The 22,794-nt window shown below is 41.3% G+C and overlaps 1 protein-coding gene across 2 annotated transcripts; it reads left to right on the top strand.

The window, feature by feature from the left end:
- Positions 1–6,680: 6,680 nt before the first annotated feature.
- LOC308108032 (sodium-dependent neutral amino acid transporter SLC6A17-like) lies at positions 6,681–21,445 on the top strand. 2 transcript variants are annotated; one of them, XM_080460693.1, is made up of 12 exons: positions 6,681–6,775; positions 9,600–10,041; positions 13,339–13,496; positions 14,097–14,223; positions 15,689–15,870; positions 15,962–16,072; positions 16,160–16,401; positions 17,271–17,463; positions 18,031–18,223; positions 18,487–18,646; positions 18,778–18,940; positions 19,651–21,445. In XM_080460693.1, exons 2-12 carry the CDS (start codon positions 9,759–9,761, stop codon positions 20,053–20,055), a joined length of 2,217 nt encoding a protein of 738 aa, XP_080316819.1. In that variant the 5' UTR covers positions 6,681–6,775; positions 9,600–9,758; the 3' UTR covers positions 20,056–21,445. The 2 variants fall into 2 exon arrangements, with proteins under 2 accessions (XP_080316819.1, XP_080316820.1); XM_080460694.1 differs by lacking the exon at positions 6,681–6,775 and adding an exon at positions 8,510–8,601 and having other exon boundaries at positions 19,651–21,418.
- The last annotated feature ends 1,349 nt before the right edge of the window (positions 21,446–22,794 follow it).

Genomic DNA, 22,794 nt, shown 5'->3' on the forward strand with positions numbered 1-22,794 from the left:
GTCCTTTAAATGACTATTTTCTATCATCAATTAAGAGGTTTTATTGAATGTAATTTCCTAAAATGTTTTCTTTCTCTTTCATTGTTTTTGGTGGAATACAGTTATGACTGTGAACCGTCAGAAGATAGTGAGAGTCTTTAAATCTGAGTCCTCCTGTGGAGCCTGGCGGCTCCCAGACAATGAAGTACTACCAAGTTTGCACCACTAGAGGAAGATGTTTCATCAGAAACATTGCATCTACAGAGCAGCCATAAATAAAAAATATTAATTTTCAAGAGTCTGAATTTGTGTAAGATTTGTGACTAATATTCTCTTTGTTTTAGTAAAACACAAACCAAATGTATCCAAACTGAAAAAAGAAAGTGATGTTTATGACATAGACGCTAAAATTAAGAATACAACAACAAAGGCTGGAAAAGTGTCAGTTTATGTTAATAAATCTAAAATATAAGTTGATTTTACAGTTTGAATTATATTATTGGACAAATGCACTTTTCCATTTACCTTTATTGTTGTTGGGTTTTTTTTAAATGCTATTTACTTGCAATTAGGAATTTTAATTCATTTGTAGTCCAAATTCAGACACTTGTCTTTTCATTTTCTGCAGGTTAATTGAAAGTATGTATATGTTTGTACAGTTTAAATGCTTAAAATGCTTAATGTTAGCATGTGGAGATGAACAAAAACAAATGTGTTTGTGTTTGTGACTGCTGACCCAGTCTGACCGTATTATTTGCTCCACCAACAATACTTACATAAAAATGTGTCACTTTCCTGCAGGATTTTTATTTTTATTTTTTATGTTTTCTAAAGGATTACATTGTCCAGAATGGGGACAGAAGCTTTACCCTCAACCATGTGAGTTGAACTGGCCCCACTTTGAGAGACCATCTGGTGAAGTTCTTCTACAGGCCGTCACATGTCCTCCTGCAGGCCCAGCAAAGTATCTGCCCTCCTGTATTAAAACAGGGTTAATTGTATTTGAAAAGCGAGCAGGGGAAATTTGCTCCTGCTTTAAATCGCCTTCCAATTTTCAGGCCAGTGGTTTCCCCCTAAAATGATGCAACAAAGGCATCTAGTCAACAGATGAGGATGTGGAATGAATTCAAGTGAAATTACAACAGCGGCACAAGCACATACAGACTCTCACACATCTGTATTTAAAAATATTTGGAGGGGGGGGGGGGGGGGGGCAAATTGAACCTCAAATATGTCACAACAGATCGGTGTTTCATCTGTAAATGAGTATGAAAAACAGGCAGACATATGAAGGCTTTTGTTAATGAGCTGTCATAGAGGAAATCTGCAAAGGATTAGTGAGGGGGGAAAAAAAACAACCCACAGCTATTAATGAGTTTCTATTTTTGTGTGTGGCATTAAGGTGAACAGCCTGACCCAGTGCACCCTGACTTTCATGTGAAGCAAGTGTTCGGTAACAGATCGGTTTGTGCATTTCTGTCACCTGTGTAAGGTGAGCCAGGATGAAACCAGTGGAAAAACCCATCTGACATCACAGTCCTCACATGAAAAGTACCAACTAACTATGAGTACTTCAATGTATAATGGTAACTGTTAATGTATTGCTTCTGAAAAAGCTCTTTAGTTTTGAACTGAAACTGTCGGATGCGACCCACTTCCTCCACTTCCTGAACACCTGCACCACACCAGCACATCCCTGCGCACACACACTCACTCGCAGTTGTTTTAATACCACATGAATACCTCATCTGATGTTAGAAATGGATGGATGAAATGGATTAAGAAAAATCTGTTCACGCCAACATCGACAGGAAAGATGAATAGAAAATGTTAATTTGTTATTAATGGTGTTTTTAAGCCAATATTGACTTTCATTGGTGTAATGCTGAAGAAGCAGAATCATGCATTGATCACAGACAGTAACCTCATGAATATGGGACGATATTTCATCACCTGTTCATGTGTGCCACATGCGCACAGATTCACTTGCTCTCATTATAAATTCGAGTTGTGTTCGGGAAACTGCTGGTACTCAAAATAATTGGACGGGATAAATGATACAACAGAGCCGAGTGCAGAGTGAAGCTTTTTTTAGTAACTGAGAATGACCCAGACAGTGTAAACCACAGAGGAAGAAGCAGCAGAGAGGGAGGGGCAAGAAATGATGAGGAAGAAGGCATAGAAATGAGACTGGAGTAAAGGAAAAGTACTGGGCGGCTGTGGCAGTGCAGACGCAGAAGTGATGCAGGCGTGCACGTGTACCGGTGGTGGGGAGCAGAAAAGAAAGTGGGGGCTGCTAAACAGCCGGGAGACAGTGTGAAGTTGGAGGCGACTGAAGGTGAACAGCAGAGAGGAGCGATAACATACAGTGAAAGGGTGCTGACGTCAAACACAGAGGATCATGAGGTACAACAGAACCATAGGGGATATATGAGGGAGAGGTTTTTGGAAAACCTTGGGAAAAGGACACTCCATTGGATCAGTAAAGAATATAGTGGTTTGTGTTAAGATGGTGTGTGAAAATCATCACAAATAAAGGAAAATAGAAGCCTGACCCCTTCCTGGACTACGTTACACCTGAGTTTAAATATCTGCACTGGCTGTCTGCGTGTCAAAGGATCGACTTCAAAATCTCAATTTGTGTCTATAAAGCTTACAACGGTCTCAGGCTTAAATACATCTCAGATTTACCTGAAGAATATGAAACATCCAGACACCTGAGGTCCACAGGAAGAGGTTGACTCAGTGTTCCCAGAGTCAGACGCAAATAAGATGAAGCAGCTTTTAGTTCCTACGCTCTTCACCTGTGGATCAAACTTCCTGAACACCTGAGGACTGCTGACACGTGAACTTCTTTTAAATCAGGTTTAACATTATTATTTGCTCAGGTTTCAAATAGATTTCATGTTTGTTTGTTTTTTAATTATCTTAATAAAGTTTTTATATTATTTTTATGCATTTTTGAATCATTTTGTTTTAATGTATTTCCTTTAGTTTCTTGTCAATCAAATTGCCTTGCCTTGCCTTGCCTTGCCTTGCCTTGCCTTGCCTTGCCTTGCCTTGCCTTGCCTTGCCTTGCCTTGCCTTGCCTTGCCTTGCCTTGAAGAACAAATCCTCATTGTTTGTACCCGATCAGACACAATGCAGGTGGAATGTGCTGTATGAGTAGTTAAACACTAGAAAAATTAAATCTTGACAAAGCAGCAGATCCACGGTTCAGATGGGACTGTAGGTTCAGTCACTAACCAGAGAGGGCAGCAGCACCGCTGCGTCCACAGTCCCACAGGCCTGCAAGGCTGCTGATGCAAGCCTAATAAAACACTTTCAAATATGTGGTAGCGTATCATTGAGCAGAACTCTGCTGTCCAGTTTGCAGCTTCATGCCCTGCAGCAACCGAGCTGTGCTGCCTTGTTCAAGGGCACTCGAGCACAAGTCTCGAAGAAAACCAGATAACAATGCTTTACAACCACATTCCTTTAACATGGGAGTCCTTGCACCGAAGGTTGTTCATACTTTCTTATCACTTGTTATTTTCAATGAGAAAAGGTGATATATAAGGTCCTAGGAGCAAAAGTCGGGTGAGGAAACTACATGCTGAACTGTATATTAATAAATTAGTGCTGAGAGCGGGGAGCTGCAGTGGGAGCAGCAAGTATCACTGTCAGACTGCCGCCGAAATCACTTTTAATTTGTATTAAAGAAAAAATGAATCCCCCCCGTCTGTTACATGATGCTGGTAAAACTTCAGAGGCCTCCGTCTGGGAAAAAACTCATAAGAAGCCTTTCACGGGGGGGAGGCAAGAAGCAGGACATAAAGAAAAGACAGAGTATGTCATATGATCCTGAGGTTGCTGTGGCAACGGCTCCCAGCAGTAGGATTGAAGAAGGTGAGTCAAAAGCATCGGAGAGTAAAAGCCGGATGCTAAAAGGAGAAACAAATCAGACCCAGGAGCTTCTCTTGAAGTATGAGGAAGAACTTTGATGCGACCTAAACAATCCGAGTCTCATCCTGCTGAACAGATATAGAAGTCCTCGACAAGCCAGATTTTTACTCCTGTAGAGGTCACATGATCAATCTGTAATACAGTTTCTAACATTATATTTAGATTTTTCACGAGAGGCGGTTTTCCCTCTGTGTTTTGTATCATCACGACAAAGAAATTTCCACAGGAAGAAATGCAACATGAGAAATATCAAGAGGCGTGTATCTCACCACACGAAGAAGCCATGTGAGAATCTGGGACAAAATAAATCCATAAGGTGAGGATAAAAAATAGCCTCCCGATACTATCTTGGTGGTATTACACAGTATTCTGGTCGATGGTGCGTGATTTATGGTCCCCTGGGTGACAGTGTCCACTGCACTCACACTGCACGTCCCGTGTCTCAATAGAAAAATGACCACCAAGTTAGAGACCAGAGAATGTTGGTCTGATCAAGTAGATAAAGTTGTTCAGTGTGAGATTATTTGAATGTGGTACATGCTCTGAATGCTAAGAAAAATAGAAAATAGAGGATTTTACTCACATTTATCAAACTCCCTTTTATGTCAGACCACATCTCGATTTATTTAGTAGCTTTTATACTTTATACCGAATATCTGTTTGAAACAAGCACGAATAGTACAAATCAGTTCCAATATACAGTCAGCCTTGAGTCTGTTGTGTAGTGACCACTGGAGGCGAATGCTGCGTGCACGGGTTCAATTCCCATTTGAGGCATGGTTTTTCGGTTTAGTCATAGAAGTACGACAACAAATGCAAAATGATACAAGATATTCTTAAAAAATATTAAGGTTCAGGTTGATTTTTCAGCAGAGTGCTTCGCCCTCTACAGCATCGCATTGCATTCTGGGGGAAAAAAAGTCACATTTCTGGCCCAGGGACTGCCCCTTTTGATATTTTTGCCTTTATATCTTTGTAAAACATTGCAGAACATATATGTGTGACAAACTTGATGCTTGATCCTGATGTCTCTCAGTCAAAAGAAGAGAAACAATCGTCTCTCGAGGGACTGACAGGAGAAGAGAAGGAAACCCTACCTGAGTAGCCTCCTCCTGTTGTACCTTTATCAGCCGAGATAAGCCCAGCACACCCTGCATCTATTAGAAAGCTAAAACAATTTTAAACAGTATTTACCTCGGAATACTTGTTTGTATTTTGTTGATTTCATTATATGAGTATGACAGCCTGTGATGGACTGGCGGCCTGTTCAGCTTGTGTCCTGCCCTCATCCATTGTAAGCTGGTATTGGCTCCAGCGCCCTGCGACCCTGAACAGGTTATAGAAGACGCCTGGAGCATTATTGCCTAACGAGCTTGTTCTTCAGCCATTCATATAAAAAAATTTATTTAGAAAATAATTTTGTGATATAACTAATTGGCTGTAACGAGGGAGTTGTTTTATGTATTTCTATGTAGAATATTGCCCAGAATTATACAGATGCACATATAAAAGTTGTATCATAATCAGTTGATAGGGTGGATCAGACTTTGTGGTACATCACTCTATAGCTTCTTGTTTCTAAATCAAATGAATTAAGTTTTGTAATGTCATATTAGTCATCAGGCCAGAGAAAATTACATTACAGAACCAAGAAGCAAGTTTCTCAAATACAAACTAACTAAAATTATAGAAAATTGTGTTTACATTTATTTATTTTATTTATTGTAGTTAATCTATTGTATAGTTTGCTGACAGTGTGTGATCTGATGGTATTATTAGTATTCTCTTATTCATCTATTTCAGCAAAGCCATTGAGATCCAGGTTATGGTTGCATTGATTTGGGTCAGACTACAAGTTATTGAATAGTTAGTATTGCAAACCTTGTTAGGCTTTGTACTTTATTGATGGTTTCTGGGCCGTTTTGGTATTGAAACCAATATAAGTACCTTTTGCTTTCAGTAAACCAAAACAAAAAGGTAGCTGGTTCACTAAAGCTCTAAGAACTTACTGTCACATTACAGAGACACCAATCTGGTAAGTATGAATCTGATTTATTTATTTTGTTAGATACGTAAACCTTTCACGGTGAGCTGTAGACATGATACGAAATGACGGGGATCTTGTGTAGGCTTCTTTCATGGTTTAAAGTTAACGTGTGCCAGTTTATGCTCAAAAAAATGTTTACTGAACTGCACAATTATAGCAAAAAAATATTTTTAATTGTCATGAATAAGTTAAGAATCTAAAAGTAAGAATTAAGATTTTAATATCACCACTTCCACTTTGTTCTACAATGCCTGTTTCTTTACTGTCTCCACCACTATGTCTATGTGTGTTACCTTTAAGCAGTCTTTTTTTTTTTTCTCTGCCTCGTTTTTTTCCATTATGCCGGCATGCCAGCGTTGAATGACTTAAATGTTTTATCAACTGAGAAACGCGTGACGAAAGCTGCGTCAGACCAGGTAGGAGTGGATAACCTTGACAGATCCGCACTCATTTCTGCGCCTCTCCATCTCTCTCTCTCTCTTCCCAGCGTCTTTCCTCTTGTGCAAAGAGAGGTGTAATCTGTAAGTGACCGAACAACAAGTGAAAAGAGTGGCGGGTGGTCGACTGTCGTTGCTCCTGCCGAGACGCACCGCGTGCGTCACGGTGTGCTCCGGACTCTCCTCCCCGCAGGAGAACGTACAGGAGGCGAAGCACGTGACCCCCCCCCCCCCCCCCCCCCCCCCTTCACTGTCCTGAGAGAAGAGCGCTCAGTCCAACACAACCAAACACACGGACGATGTATTCATGCCTCTCTCCACACATCTTCCGACATTAAACCCTGGATATCGCTGCAACACGCTCACGGTGAGAAGTGCATTTGTTACTTTCCTTCCATCCTCTCGCTAAACATTTCTGTGCATGGATTTAAAGGGTGCATAATCTTTAATTCATCAGAAGTTCACAGGATGCTTTCAAACAATTTAGATGATGGTGTCACCTTTATGATACCCCCACTCTTAATGCATTACGAGAAGTTGTTGTTGTTGTTGTTGTTATTGTAGAATAGTCCAAACATCGCACCGTGACATCTATTTGTTGTAATTTGCGCAGAGGTCAGGCCGTGCGCGTGTGTGACCTTGATTTTGTTTGAAAAGTCGTCACATCTCTGAGGGCGAGCAGCTGACCCAGAGGCAGTGCTATCAGTGTCAGCACCAGATGTGTCCGCTGGTGTTCACCGTGGGTGATCTGTGCTGTGGTGATGGTGATGGTGATGGAGGGCATTCCGGGGCTTTTCACCCCAGCTGATCCCGGTGGTAAGGTTGTGTGTTCAAAAGAGACTTTAGAGGGACTTTGCTAAAAGGATCTCTTTAGACTTTCCCAGAATTCATTTGTCAGTGAACTGCACATCAGCTGTCTTTTAAAGTCAGACTTTGATGAGGCCTTTTTTAACTGTCAGCGTGGCAACACTCTTCAACACAGAATCACCAGATGATCAATGAAAACTGATGATGGAAGCTGATAATTGATTTTCATTCATTGATTCGATTTTTGGTAATGATATTGATACCATCATGAAAATACTACAACGTTATATTAATGATCAAACTATTGAAGGCACACCCTTCCATCTGATTTGTAACATCTGCTGACATTCAGTGTTCCCACCAATACAAGGTGTGTTCTACTAGAATGTGTTTGACGTTGATGCAGAAGCATCCGTGCATTATTAGACGTGGGAAATTGGACATTTTCAGTTCAGGAAACATTTTTCAAAGATTCTTGGGAATTTTCTCCCTTTACATTTATTCATTGCAGCAAAACCATGATCCTGTTTTAACTGCTTTATTGTTTGTTTGTTTTTATCTTACATATTCATTAGGAAATAGATATTTCTAACTCATAAACTGACTTTAATAGACTATAAAAGCATCACAACAATATTGGATGTATTGATCGTGATGACAGTAATTCATGTCTGCAGCTTTAGTATTAACACAGCCGTAGTCAGTAAAGAAGAACATGCGGAAAGCAGCAACTACTTCTCCACACATAACAGTGGATTTCTTGATTTAAAAAAAACTCCCATATTGTCTTTTTTTTGGGAATTCTTTTATGGTCAATCTGGTGAAATTCCCATGAAACAACGTCACAAGCGAAGATCAAACTGATGTTTATTCCTTGTTTGCTCTGACTTTAGACAGTTTAGATGTTTTTCGAAGGACGAGTGAGTGAGCTGGGAAAAGACAACATAGCAGCCCTCATCCACTCTCTTGCAGGCTTTTTCCAGCTATTAAAAACACGCCTTTATTGTAGCATGAGACAGCTCCACACAGACAGACTTTTAGCATCGACTGGATCATCTTAGCAGTGTTTCGATTTTATATTATTTTTTTACTTCCTGCAGAATTATTGTTTGAGTGACTTGGTGTGTTTTCACTGCTCACTGCTGGCTAGATGATGCAGCCACTGAGTGATGGTACGTGCCTTGTATAGTGTAGGATTGAATGACAAGACAGAAAAGCATCACAGGGGTTTTACAGTTAATGCACACGGGATTATGAAGACTTGTGAATGGCTGCGCATGGATTATTGCATCATGGGCTCATCTTGACATGCACAGAGGAGGGAAAGCTCTAATGGATGGAGAGGGGGGTTGTTTGTTTGTTTGTTTTTTTAAACAGAAAGCAAAGGTAAGTATCTCAAACTTTTTTAGTCTTCTTGTCATCGGCTGTAGGTCAGCGAGAGTTTGTGGTGCATTTTAGGTCTTCGACGATAATTTGCTGATCCTGTGAAATCTTGTTTTTAGGCCGATGTAAGCTGCGAGTGCTGTGACGACGAAGGCTTGTGCGCATCACAGCTGTTACATCACATGAAAAGTGCAACGTTTACATCAGACTGCGATGTTGTACACGTCTCATCACCCTGAAATTACACATCTGGGATCAGACAGTTTAATTTATTAATTTATTTTTGTAATCCCTTTTTGTTTTTCTCTTTAAACATCCCGACGCTCTGCAGTCTTGCGTTTTCGCAGCCCGGCAGATGTTTATAATGGAAAAACGCTGCACTCAATAAGTAATGAGACTACACGGGGGCTTGTGATGCTGATCAGGAGAACACGCGACAGCCCTTCATCCGAAGCATCATGTTCACTTCCTCCATTACGTTTGGGCCGAACCAACCACTCCCTGATGGGGGGGTGAGGATGGATGTGGCTGCAAGGCTTCAGGGGATTAGGGGATTTACTGGAGGAGGGGGAGCTTCTCTAAAGTTAAGCTTTGCAGAACAGGGAAATTAAATAGAACAATTTGCAGGATTGGGAGTTTTTTGAAAATGAAAACAAAGCATGGAAACAAAGCGCAGTGGTAAAGGTTTTGTTTTAGTTGAAAGAGCTGGGTTAAGTTAATACACAGGATGACAAATGGTCCTCTGTTTTTATTGGGGCATCGCCGTGTGTTACAGTACAGTGTGTTATTACAGGCTTAACCAAGCGCTAAATGGAGGAATATCTGTGTCAGCCACTATGTGAAGTCTTATTTAAAGACCATTTGGGAAAGGCAGTACGACATTATTTAATACGAAATGAGACTTCCTGAGCGATGGGGAGATTTTCTTACTACAACCCAACCTATTATTATGCTTTAAATATTCTCTAGTCATCATTTTCCGTTTTGTTTTTTTGTTGCAGGTCTGAAGACAAAAACTGAAATCCAGCCGTCGCTTCTCAGCATCTCTCTCATAGTTGCATCCCAGCGTCACTTCCTTCTCTCCCTACCTGCCTCTCTCTCGGTCTCGCTCTTTTCTCTCTCCGCCCCCGCCCCCCTCCTCCTGACCCCCGGCCTCCCCGATGCCTAAGAACAGCAAGGTGACACAGCGCGAGCAGAGCCATGAACACGTCACCGAGTCGGTGGCTGACCTGCTCGCACACGAGGAGCCGCTCGACTACAAGAACAGCTCGCTGAACGTCGGAGGCGCCGCTGGGAAGAAAGTCCCGCAGATAGAGGTGCCTGAAAACGATGGGCGACCTGCCTGGAACAGCAAGCTGCAGTACATCCTGGCCCAGGTGGGCTTCTCTGTAGGCCTGGGGAACGTGTGGCGCTTCCCGTACCTGTGCCAAAAGAATGGAGGAGGTGAGTTTGAAACAATATTCACATATGTTCTAGAGCCCAGCTCTTTTATTTTCATCAGTGAGGTTTATAGATTAAAAGCCACGAACCAGCTGCCATCAAGAAATTGCCCTTATTGCTTTCAGATGAGCCGTTTAAAGCAATATGATGTCAAAATACCAAAAGGCGAATTAAACTAAAATTGACCACTCACAGTAGCATGATGTGTGACGTGATTAGAGTTGAGAGTTAATCAGGTGTGTTTACATTGTAAATTAAGTGAAAACTTTATACTACCACTAAATACTCGACTATAGAAAGGTAGAGTCGGCTTCAGAGCTTGTAATGATCATAAGAATTTGAAGACACTTTTCAAACCGCTGTCAAGTATAAAGGTAGCACACAGTTTATCAGAACATAAACGTATTGTTTATTCTCTGTATAGTGCTCCTTACAAATGTCAAGGTTCTGTAGGATTCTCGGTGTCTACACGTGTATGATGAAAATGAGCATTCCTGCAAAGTTGGTAACACATAAAGCTTGAAAGGTGGATAACATACACGTCACAAAAAAAAAACAACTCAGTGTCCCGAGTGATATAACGTCCAGACACATATAAATGAATGCCTTTGTAAACTTTGCTTCTTGTGAAGGGTGTGCACTGTGCAGTGGTATAGTGGTCAGCACTTTCATTTCACAGCACCTATAGTTTGCATGTTCTTCCTCCCTGGTTTCCTCTCAGAAAATAAAATCATGCATATAAAGTTGAACGGTGACTCTAAGGGCTGAATGTGATTGTCTGTCTCCCGCTGTTTGTCCTGTGATGGACTGGTGACCTGGTGACAGAATGATATTCATGATCAAATATAGCCTGAGGTGGATTTTGATATATTTATTTAATTTCAGATACTATCGGGGTCCTCATCTTTTAAACCAGATGTGTTAAAGGTGCAACATATTTTAGGATTTTGCATTATGTTTCATAAGTTGTTTGGCACAAGAGATTCGCTTTCACGGACGTGCAAATGATTTGAGGTGTTTTTAAATCTTTCCGCCTCTCGTTCCTGAGTGACCTCACCCATCAAAAACAACATGGCACCGTTCATTCAGTACAAAACTGCCAAGGGAGCAGCTGTATTGTGCAGTAAAGAGCCAAGTCTAAATATAGCAGCAGTATTGATTGCTCCTGCTGGTAGAGCAGGCTGAGCTGAACTGATACTCCGGTAAACAGAGAGGAGCGCTCTAGAAATGGATGTAAATGTATCCTGATGAGTCTTTATTTATTTTTTTATTTTTTTGCCAGTACGTAAGAGGAGCCATGCAGAGTAAATCTGTGTTTCCTTAGGTGAAAAACATCTTGTCGTCATGGATTTATTGACGTGTCACTGATGTGTTGATGTGTTGCTTCCAAACCTTCCGAGTATTTTCAGCTTTTTCTCATGATTTACTGTCAAGGTGTACGTGAGGAGTTATTGTCACTGAAGGCACTTTAACAGTCGTCTGACTCTCAGACGGATCGGAGTGTGCGACCTGGCGAGCAGCCATTCTTCACTGTGTAATTCGCTGTCAGGCAGCCAATTACCGACACATTAAAGGCCCGTGTTGTTTGGGAGTTATCGCTGTGTGGGCTCCTCTTCTTGTTTCCTATTCATCCATCTTCATGCACTTTTCTTTTCCAACAGTCACGATCCTACTTGCTCCGTTGTCGAGCCTCCATCCATAACTGGTGTCATATGTACGTTACGAGCTGGTTTTAGGTTCAGGTATCGTGAACTGGAGGGGATTTACATGATGAGAATCCTGTCAAAGACTCAAAGACCCAACCACATTTAACTTACCTTCACTTTCAGCTTTCTTGATTCAGTCTCCTCCTCCTCCTCCTCCTCTCATCTCTCTCCATCAATACCCCCCCCCCCCCCCCCCCCCCCCCCCCCCCCCCCCCCATGGGATGTCTATGCTTCTCAATGTAATTCCTACTCTTGATGTATTAATAGTACACGTTGGCCTACTATAAGTCTTTATATCCGGGATGATGACTCACTCTTTGCACATAAAATTCAGTTGCATCCTGATTATTCCTTCCTGGATTAAGTTTGGAAGTGGACAAATTTAGTCTTCTGTCCAATTTTAAATTGAATTTCAGAGAATATTTGTCTTTTTCAATCCTGACTTCCCATTTTGCAATCAGTCAGCGACAGCCCATCTGAGCCAAAAATACAACGGTTACTGTAAAGAGATGTAATGATAAACAACCTCTATTGAGTATTTCATTCTGTAGATTTATTTAGTGTTAGGAATAATCTTACTGCACAAATGCAGATTGCGGTACACCCATCTCTCACACACATCAGACTCTAAACTCCTATGAAACTGTAGTTATTTGATGATAATTGAACACCCACAGTTTCATCGTGAAAGTTGATGTTTCCCCTCCACTTTGTACTAATTCGCCATAGTTTTATTAATAAAGACAATTACATAAATGAAGTTATGCTGTGTAATATTATTCTGTGTTAAATTATCATCAATCAAACCCTCAGATCTAATCTTCATTTTATTAAATTGCATACATGATATATGTGGGTGGGTGTTTCTGCTTTTGGCAGTAGGAAGTCGGTTATTAGTTTTTACAAAATTATCAATGCAGTAATGCAGTTACGATTACTGACGTTTCCGTGAGCCAGTTGAAATGGTTGTAAAAGCTCCAAAGTTGCAGCTGTTTGTGTTGAGTGTCTCTAAGCTGTTGTCTAAATGGTTACTACTTCTCAAAAGACTTGTTTCCTGCAGGAAAACCACCTCAATAACTCCAAAGTAACTCGGTCGTAGTAAAAATGTGAATTGTTCATCTATGAGTAACAATAACATTAGTCGGTCTTATGGAGGCTGTGATGTATTAACTTAATTCTTAATTTATTCCATCGTCTTTTGCAGCTGATTCTTCTTTTTGTCATAAGTTTATGAATCAGTTTCTTTCAACAAATGCAGACATTCAAATTATAGAGCGTCTTCCCCATCCTCACTGATCCTGAATTTAATGAATTAGCTCAGCTGATGTGTCAAATCAATACAGCAATACAACAACTCTCTGCATAATCTTAAGACATCACCAATGAGAGGAAGTAATGCAGGTATTCTTTTAGGAAATAACTCATTTGTATTTTCAATAAATCCTTTACAGTAACCGAAAAGTGCTAAATATGAGTATAGACATTTAGTCACTTGAATAGGAGGAACAGCATTAACATTTACATCACCTCCAACAAGTGTTGTAAAGTGACACATTTTCCACGAAGCACTAACTCTCCTCTTCCTGCTTCTCAGGTGCTTATCTGGTTCCGTACTTCATCCTCCTCCTCATAATTGGCATTCCTCTCTTCTTCTTGGAGCTGGCTGTGGGTCAGAAGATCCGACGTGGGAGCATTGGGGTTTGGAACTACGTGTGTCCGCAGCTGGGCGGGATAGGAGTGTCAAGTCTTATGGTACGAATGTTTTCTGACTTTACGCAATACCTCACCACCATTCATCAACAACTGTCAAACCCTGCAGTTAAGAACAAACGAATCTGCTGAATGAATCTATCCATCTATCTGGAAGTCTGTCTGTCTGTCTGGGAGATAAAAATACAGACAGATCGCTGTGCCCCTCAGGTGGCGCCGCCTCTTGGGTTTATGGGCGGTATCGTGACAGTCAAAAGTAGCCTTTCTTCAGAGTTGCTCGGCTGAAGAAACAGCTATAAATACCTCACAGAAGATCGCTGTTGAAAAGAGAGCACTTAAATTATTCATGGTTTCTTCAACCTTATTTAGCTTCTGAATGTCCTTGCTGGAAAGGCTGCTCCGTGGCAGAGGACAGCCACATAGCGTGCCGCCTCATTTGCATACTTCTCTCTCAGCGTACAGATGTTACTCAGTTATGAAATGTTGGTTTGAAGTTTAACATAATCTATTTTCAATTTGCTTGATGCATGCTGCATTTTCACTTTAGATAAGAGGGAGAGAACAGCAAAATCTCCCTTGATGAAACTACAAGTCACTAACCTCTAAAGTTTAACTGTCCTGCTACTCTTTCTACCTATCCAGGTATGTGGCTTTGTCGGTCTCTACTACAACGTGATCATTGGGTGGAGCATCTTCTACTTCTTCCAGTCCTTCCAGTATCCTCTGCCATGGAGCGAATGTCCAATCAGAAAGAACGGCACACTTGCCAGTGAGTAACACTAAGTACTTACAGAGTAGGAGAGAGACCACAGCGTTGAATTCATGTGCAAAGTGTACTGTGTGTGTGATAAAATACAATGTGATCCCACATACAGAATGATATCATTTGATTTGATTCAATATGATAAGATAGAATTCAGTACCATTGTCTCTTACCACAATGTACCACTATTATGAAATAATGTATTACCATTAGAATCCTATTTGATATGATAAAATACAATACAGTCCCATTCCGTGGCACCAGGTACAATGTAACACAATATAATACAAAATGCTGTGATAAAATGTGATACCAATATGATATCATATGATATGACGACATACTATGAGATCAGATACGTCAACTCAAAACAATTCCATACAATATGATACAATACTATGATATGATACAATGATATTGTCTCTGGGCAGCTGCAAAGCAACAGTTAAGTGTTCTTTACATCCAAAGCTTGTTCACAGCAGCTTCAACAAACATAACAAAACTTCAACACAAAACTAAACAACTGGAAGACGAATACACAAATAAAATATTAATGTGGTGTTGTTTATAATATACATTGCACCATACATTCTATTTTTTATATTGAATGCATTGCTTTTAATTTGGACTGGATAATAATGTCATGACTTTTTGGAAAATAACCACCTGGTGTCACCATGTAAATGGACTTTACTTATGTTGAGCTTTTCACTGCATCGGCTGTCTCAAGGTGCTTTTACACTACGAAGTTCAGGATTGGATTTGTGCTGAATCAAAACCTTCAACACAACTAAGTAGATCAGACAAGCTCTCTTCACTTTCATACAACTCCAAACTGTCTGCTGTGACTTTGCTGACGTGATCCAGAATAAATCCCTCTGTAGTTTGATCGATTAGTGGTGATCATGTCGTCTAAACCCTGCGGGGCAGCCAAGACTCAATCAGCACGCGTATGACTCAGCGAGGCAGAAGCTGCTGGCAGAAAGACGAGGAGCAGACACTCAGACGCATGCCGAAGCTGAAGGACAGCAGCAGAATCCAAAACACTTGACCGCGTGACAGGAAATATGGGCAGCAAACATAGAAAGCAATAAATTTAACAGTAGTTTTATGTGGAGGAACGTGACGGTGCTGATACTTCTATCAGCCATACATCCGATTATATAGAGTTTCTCCAAGGTGGCCAGAGAATAAACCACGTGGCAACTGTAAACCAATTCCCCCCCCCCCAATTGTGAATTGGAGGTTCCTGCTTTGCATATTAAGTACATGGGTGACCTTGTGTAGCTCATCTATGTCCTGAAGAATGAAGCTGTAAATTGAGATATTGACCATCAGAAAACATTCTCTCTCTCTCTCTCTCTCAGTGTTCTTTCTCCTTGTGTCGATATTTTAGCTCCTCTCTGCTCCAACCAAACTCTCCCCTTCTGTCAGTTATAAACTTCCATTTTACCCCACCTGTGTTGAACAGTTGTGGAGCCGGAGTGCGAAAAAAGCTCGGCCACGACCTACTTCTGGTACCGTCAGACTCTGAACACGACCAGCACCATTGCAGAGAGCGGCGGCCTGAACGTGAAGATGACCCTGTCGCTGCTGGTCGCCTGGATCATCGTCTGCCTCGCCGTCATCAGAGGAATCGCCTCCTCCGGGAAGGTACTGCAGAGCGGAGGATGGGAAAGAGAGGAAAGGGAGCAATATGCCAAGGTTTCTTCATCTTAATGTTTTGCCCTTTTCTCTCCGGCAGGTGATGTATTTCAGCTCTCTTTTTCCCTACGTGGTGCTCTTCTGTTTTCTGGTCAGAGGTTTAATGCTCAAAGGATCCGTCGACGGCATCGCTCACATGTTCACGCCCAAGGTTCGACTGTATGTTTTAAGATCTTTTTCCCACGCATCCAAACTTAACACTGTAATAATCACAATTCATCTTCTCCTTCCGTCTCAGCTGGAGAAGATGTTGGAGCCCCAGATTTGGAGGGAGGCGGCCACACAGGTCTTCTTCGCCCTGGGTCTGGGCTTCGGGGGAGTCATCGCCTTCTCCAGCTACAACAAAATCGACAACAACTGCCATTTTGACGCCGTTCTTGTTTCTTTCATCAACTTCTTCACCTCCATTTTGGCGACTCTGGTGGTGTTCGCCGTACTGGGCTTCAAGGCCAACATCATGAACGAGAAGTGTGTCGTCGAGTAAGTTCAACCGTTTGCGAACAGCTTTTAGTCTGTTCAAAATATCCAAAGGCGATAAGGAGGTGACGGTAAATCAGGTCATGATGGAAGTAATGAGATGTGATGGAATAAAGACACAGATATGACAGGACTGAATTTATTCAATAAGGGATCAAGCGCAAAAAGGAATAACATTTATTGAGTTTTACAGTTTGACAGTCAGACTCTGGTGGCGATGGCAGCCTGATTGAGATAACTGAATAGTCAAGCAAATAGGATAATCCAGACAGATGGTGGTAGAGTAGAGAGCGATACCAGAGCAGATTGGCTCCAGATACACGGGTAGAAAGATTATGGAATAGGGAGCAGTGAGAGTCTGGTGCTTTTGTCAGTGTAGGAAAGTTGGTGTGATGATAGTGCAGCGGGTAAATGCAAAATCTCATAGAATGCTGAGACGGAATGATAACATGCAGATCGTCCTTATTGAACTTTCAAGCTTTATGTCAGAATTGAACCATGAGGAGAAGATGCACTGTGCAGAAAGTAGAAAGATGATAAATCATGAACGAACATGAGCTAAAACAAAGACAGCAGGAACTTGTTTGTAATCCGAAATATTTTAATTGAATATTTTTCAAAGCTCTTGAGTCAAATGTTTGATTCCCTATTCTGATTTCTTTGTTTTCTAGGATTTGTGTCGTACATCATATTTAAACTTGTGTATCACGCAGTACATCTTGTTTTCGGGGATTTGAAGAATTAAGGAAATTTTATTTTTAGAGTGTTGCCTTGTTACTATGATCAAGTACTTTTCTTGTCTGAGCGTTCATCACAGCCTCTATCTTTGCCACTCTTATTCTTTTGAACTTGTTTTTCTTTCTTTATTGTAGGAATGCAGAAAAGATCCTCGGATACCTCAACTCCAACGTCCTGAGTCACGATCTTATTCCACCACACGTGAACTTCACTCATCTCACCACGACAGACTACGCCGAGATGTATGGGGTCATTAAGACGGTGAAAGAAGACAACTTTCCCCAGTTGGGTCTGGAGCCTTGTCTTTTGGAAGATGAGCTCAACAAGGTCAATCAATAGTGTAAACCTGCCATTTCGACCTGGTTTGTTAGCTGATCTCATGTCGTCATTATTCTGTCTGCTTTGACTGAACCGTCAGGCACTCTGCTGTTTGGCACAATGAGGAGAAACACAATCTGTCTGTGTCAACACATATGTCTCCTAATCCTGGACTTAGTCATGTAGTAAGACAGACATTGGTACGACAATAAGAGCGTTTAGCACAACTGGAATGGGAGATCGACCCATTCTCCAAATTAAAGTTACAATCACACCTAACCCCACCAGTCAACTGGAAAAAAGTCAATATCGTCTGATCTGAACCAACAAGCAGCACTAGCAGTTCAGAGAGGACACTGAGATCGGGAAACTGGCCGGCTGGACGATGCACTGGTACCAGGGGTGTGTAGTATGTTCACACACCCCTAATGTGGTAGATGACATTCTCATACATTAAATCGGTGAATGTCACCAGCCTGTCAATAAGAAAAGAGTGTTTGTTTTGTTGATGTTGCTGTTGTTGAGCATGTTGCACGTTCTCTATTGAACACATGTTCACCGTCTCCGTCCCTGCAGGCTGTCCAGGGCACAGGCCTGGCCTTCATTGCCTTTACAGAAGCCATGACTCATTTCCCTGCATCTCCGTTCTGGTCAGTCATGTTCTTCTTCATGCTCATCAACCTGGGTCTGGGCAGCATGATTGGCACCATGACCGGCATCACCACGCCCGTCCTCGACACCTACAAGGTCCAGAAGGAGCTTTTCACAGGTAAATACCCCCACCCCCCCGATCAGGACTATTATGGGCTGGGACAAAGTTACTCTGCACTTAAAAAGGATTAAAGTACATCAGGGAATGAGCGGCATTCGGCTTTTTGTTGATGCTCTGAGGGTACAAATGCAAAACCATTCAATAGTAATTTAATAGGCTGTTACTCTCCAATTTCTCACCTGTTAAGATCAAAAAAACTTTGTCCATCGTCTCCTCTGAGGATAAGCTATAATCTCCCGTCTTCTTTGTGTTTCTTTCAGTGGGTTGCTGCGTTGTGGCTTTCCTGTGTGGCCTGTTGTTTGTACAGCGCTCTGGAAATTACTTTGTCACCATGTTCGATGATTATTCTGCCGGTCTGCCTCTCACAGTCGTGGTCATCCTGGAAAATGTGTCTGTGGCTTGGATATATGGCACTAAAAGGTCGGCCTCGGCTTGCATCTAGATTACATTTAAATACCACTAAATGAAAATAAGCAGTGGCGCAGCCAAGCGTTGATGTTTTGTATTTTGCTAAACTTCTTCACTTATTCTTATCTTTTTTTCATTTGCAGGTTCATGCAGGACCTGGAGGATATGTTGGGTTTCCGTCCATGCATAATTTATTTTTATCTGTGGAAATATGTGTCCCCGATCTGTCTCATTGTTCTCATCACAGCCACAGTTATAGAAATGGCCATCAGCCCGCCAGGATACAACGCCTGGGTTCAAGAGCTGGTCAGTTATTATTCCTCCATTTTGAAGCATTAGAATGTTGAAGAGGCATTCATTTCAACCACTGGCTAATTTGAGTAGGTTCATGGATTGTATTTGAACTGATGATACAGAATATACACAAAATACATATATTGCTCAAAATGCTAAATATATTGGATATCTAAAATAGTCCAGCAGTCAAGCCAATATTGAAAACGTTTTTGTTTATTTACCTCTTGATCAGGGTCAAAATATTTCTTAATTAATTAGGTAATTTTGTATGAAATTCCATCGATTTGCTGCTTTTCAATTGAAAACAGGATTAGGTCATCTCTTCCTGGGAGAAATCAATTTGTAGGATCCAGTTCCTCACAGTTTAATAAGTCAGAAAATGGAAGGATTTAGTCTGGAAAAGCTGTTCTTGTTCGAGTTCAGAGAAAAAGACTCATCCCCATTTCTCGACTCCAAATTTCTAAATAGAAATTTTCTGAGCGTAACTAGACATAATTGATATATTCTTGTGGTAAAGTGGTCGGCCATTAAAACATTTAATCTGTCCTGAGTATATACTCAGAATAAAGACATATTCTCCATTCAATAGAAATATGAATATGAACATGAATATCCAACGTTGCAAGCATGAGTGTGTAACTCGTGCAAAAGTCTAGGAAACACTGCAGTTTTGAATTTGTGGCAAATGATTAAAGCTTCTCGCGCTCTCTGTCTCTCAGGCTCAGGAGCGGTTCCAGAGCTACCCTCTCTGGGCGCTTATCATGTGCTTCGCTCTGATCGTGGTGGCCATGCTTCCTCTCCCCATCGTCTTCATCGCCCGCCACTTCAACCTGATGTCAGACGGCTCCAACAAGCTGTCTGTCTCCTACCGTAAAACCATGATGAAAGACATGTCCAACCTGGAGGAGCAGGACGAGGCCAGATCCATCCTCGGCGCGAAGCCCGGTGACGCAACATCTGTGCCGGCACGCAGACCCTACCTGACCCCAGCCGGCAACAAATCCTTTGATCCCAACTCCCTGTCTCCAAGCAGCTGCTACGGGACAAGCTACCAAAACGCTGCCATAAGCCCCACCACGCCGACTACACCCACCACGCCAGTCACGCCAGAGTCCGATTCCTGAATGCTGTCCAACCCTGACAAACACCCTGTGACACCCAGGCCTGTAGCACCCGTTACTTGTCAGCCATAAAGTCTCCTCCAGGGGTCACTGCAGCACCAATAACCCCACTACTGCCCTACTCTCCCCACCACACTGTACATAGCTTCCCAGTATACCTGAGCACACACTACTTACACAGAGGAATCACCCACAAAGATGTCCACCATGTTTTCTAGCACCCTGGAGCTTGGAGATGTGTGTTTTAAAAGAAAAAAGAGAGACAAGTTTCACTCCTTACTGTTGACCAAATACTGGAATCAGGTCGAGATTAATCGTTGACAACTCTGTATCTTGTTTGTATTTAAAATCATCAGGTCTATGTGCTTATTAGGATGTTCTGTGGTCTGCTTTTCATTGCCTTAGTCTAAGGGTCGTCGGCAGACACAGCCCCCCCCCACAGTGTGATGCACACGCCTGCACAGTGCGGGGATTTGAACGCATGAATGTAGAGGAGCTGGTGTGGTCCCGCTGGCTGTGACATCTCAGCGCTTCAGCACAGGACTAAGATGAATGTGAGTGTTTGCGTTGCGTCTGCTGTAGCAATACTAGGTGTCAAAGCCATAAACAGCTTAACATAGACCGAGTTTCTTTTTGTATTAGATTTAGTCGAGCGGGTCTGAACTGAGCACAGACGCTCACAATTCTCATGTTGTAGACTTTTTTACAGTATTTTCTGTATTGTAAAATATACTTACAGCTGCTCTAAAGACACACATTTATGTTGCTTTCACACCCCCACATCAACCCTCGGCTCTGATGTGTGATCTTTACTGTTCATTCTGTAGACAATGTTGTACAGTTATAGTGATGTAATATAGGTAATATACTTTTTGTAACAAGAAGGTCAACATCTTCAGTTGTCGTGCACATCTGTGCTGTAGTCATTCACAGTTCAGTTTCTCCACCAAAGAATAGAAAAGGAATAGAAGATTAGAAGAATAGACTTGAACTACAAAGAGTGTGTTTTAAAGTAATTGAAGCACAAAACACATATATTTAAAAAAAAAAAAATCTCCAATAAGTGAACTAAAGGTTAATTATGTTAATTATGCACCTGTTCTGTTTGTCCTCCAGGAGGCCAGACAGCGACCCCTGGACAGTAAGCACAGTTCTGTTAAAAAGTCTGCTTATTTTCTGTAGGTTCACCTTTTTTCCCTGTGAGACAATAACAACGTGACAAAAGCACAATAAGATTTCATACAATTGTTGTGCACAAAGTGCAGATTACTCTAATAGTTTCTAATCTGCAGCACAGTATTTAGGCAATACACATTCATATTGGAGCACAAACCGAAATGCACAAAGTTTTTTTGTTTTGTTTTTTTTCAAAGTCAAAACAATTAATAAATGGAAAATTAGAGGAAAAGAAAATGTAAGCAAAGTGAACTTGTAAGCCGATTGTTTGCACTTCTAAAAGCCTTAGACTCCCCACAGGCACAAACAAACACACATGCACAGACAGACCGCTGAACCTCGACTGAAGCAGATTAAACTGAAGCTGCAGTGACTCTGAAACGGTCAGTTTGGGAACGACGTCTCACCATGAACATCTTTCATTCTTGTGCACACTGATGGTGACTCGTGTAAATGTGTCTACAAGTTTAAAAATGAGCCAATTTGAGTTCCCGTGGAAGATGATTATTATTTATTTTTTTAATCAATATATCCAAAGCCATGGTGTTAAGGTATAGATGAACTATATTTCTATTCCTCTATATTTGCAGTTACATAAGCAGGATGAAGATTTATCTTTTACAAGTGTATACTTTATTCTCATCTTGAAGCTGTGTATTTAAGAGTTGTCTGTTTTGTAGTTTGTGTACTTCATTTTTGTCGTGGGATTTGAACAATGTTGCTGAACACGTGAGCTGTGTGTCCTGTTGTGCGGCGTAGGCAGCAACTTCACACACTTCACTGATCGGATGAGTTTCTTTCTTTTTTTTGTTTTATAACCAGAGGCTGTCATCATCACAACAAACTTTCTGGTTTCCAGAGTGAAAACAGAGAAAACACGTCATCTTTCAGTGTTTATTCATAGGAAACTAATCAGCAAACTTCACGAACAAATCGCAACTTAAAAAAACACAACAACAACCTCAAGCAGGATAAATCTCATGTGAACAATCTGCAGAACAAGAAAATCACTGAATTCTTGAGTCTCTTTGAGCTCCTCCCTTCACAGTGTTACCAAAGGGGCAACATTTATGAATGTACAGAGGGTTTGGCCCTGAAGCCGGTCTCTCATTGGACAACTCACAACTGGCCAGAGACCAAAAAAAAATACATTAGGAGTCACACCGAGTTGGCACCTTGTGCATTTTGCAAAATGTAGTTTCTGCTAATGCCTACGACAGTCTTTCAATGGACACATGAATGTTGTGCAACAGGTGAAAAAAATGTAAACCCTATAAATACATAATTCGTAATTTCTTACACGTTCTAATTTTAGGGTTTGAGAGATTTAACTGTGAGAATCTATGAGAATATTTTATAATTAAAAATATTTCCCAGAACCAAGGACTCGCTCAAGGTTTCAAAATATGTTGCAAATATTTGGTCCTCAGACATCAAGATCGCTGCAGGATGAGTTGAGTTCAGACTTATTTTTCTCCTCGTCAGTGCTCAATACAGTTGAAACGGTTCGATCATTAATTGAAACTGTAAACACACTAAATGGAAATTTGTGATTTCAAAAGTAGC

Source organism: Lipophrys pholis (assembly GCF_963383615.2).
Source record: "Lipophrys pholis genome assembly, chromosome: 4".
Taxonomy (NCBI): Eukaryota; Metazoa; Chordata; class Actinopteri; order Blenniiformes; family Blenniidae; genus Lipophrys; species Lipophrys pholis.

Excerpts from the sequence above, each read along its gene's own strand:
- LOC308108032 (XM_080460693.1), top strand. The coding sequence starts at position 9,759 with ATGCCTAAGAACAGCAAGGTGACACAGCGCGAGCAGAGCCATGAACAC. Across the intron at positions 13,497-14,096 it reads TAGGAGTGTCAAGTCTTATG|GTATGTGGCTTTGTCGGTCT; the intron begins GTACGAATGTTT and ends CTACCTATCCAG. Across the intron at positions 18,647-18,777 it reads TGGATATATGGCACTAAAAG|GTTCATGCAGGACCTGGAGG; the intron begins GTCGGCCTCGGC and ends TTTCATTTGCAG.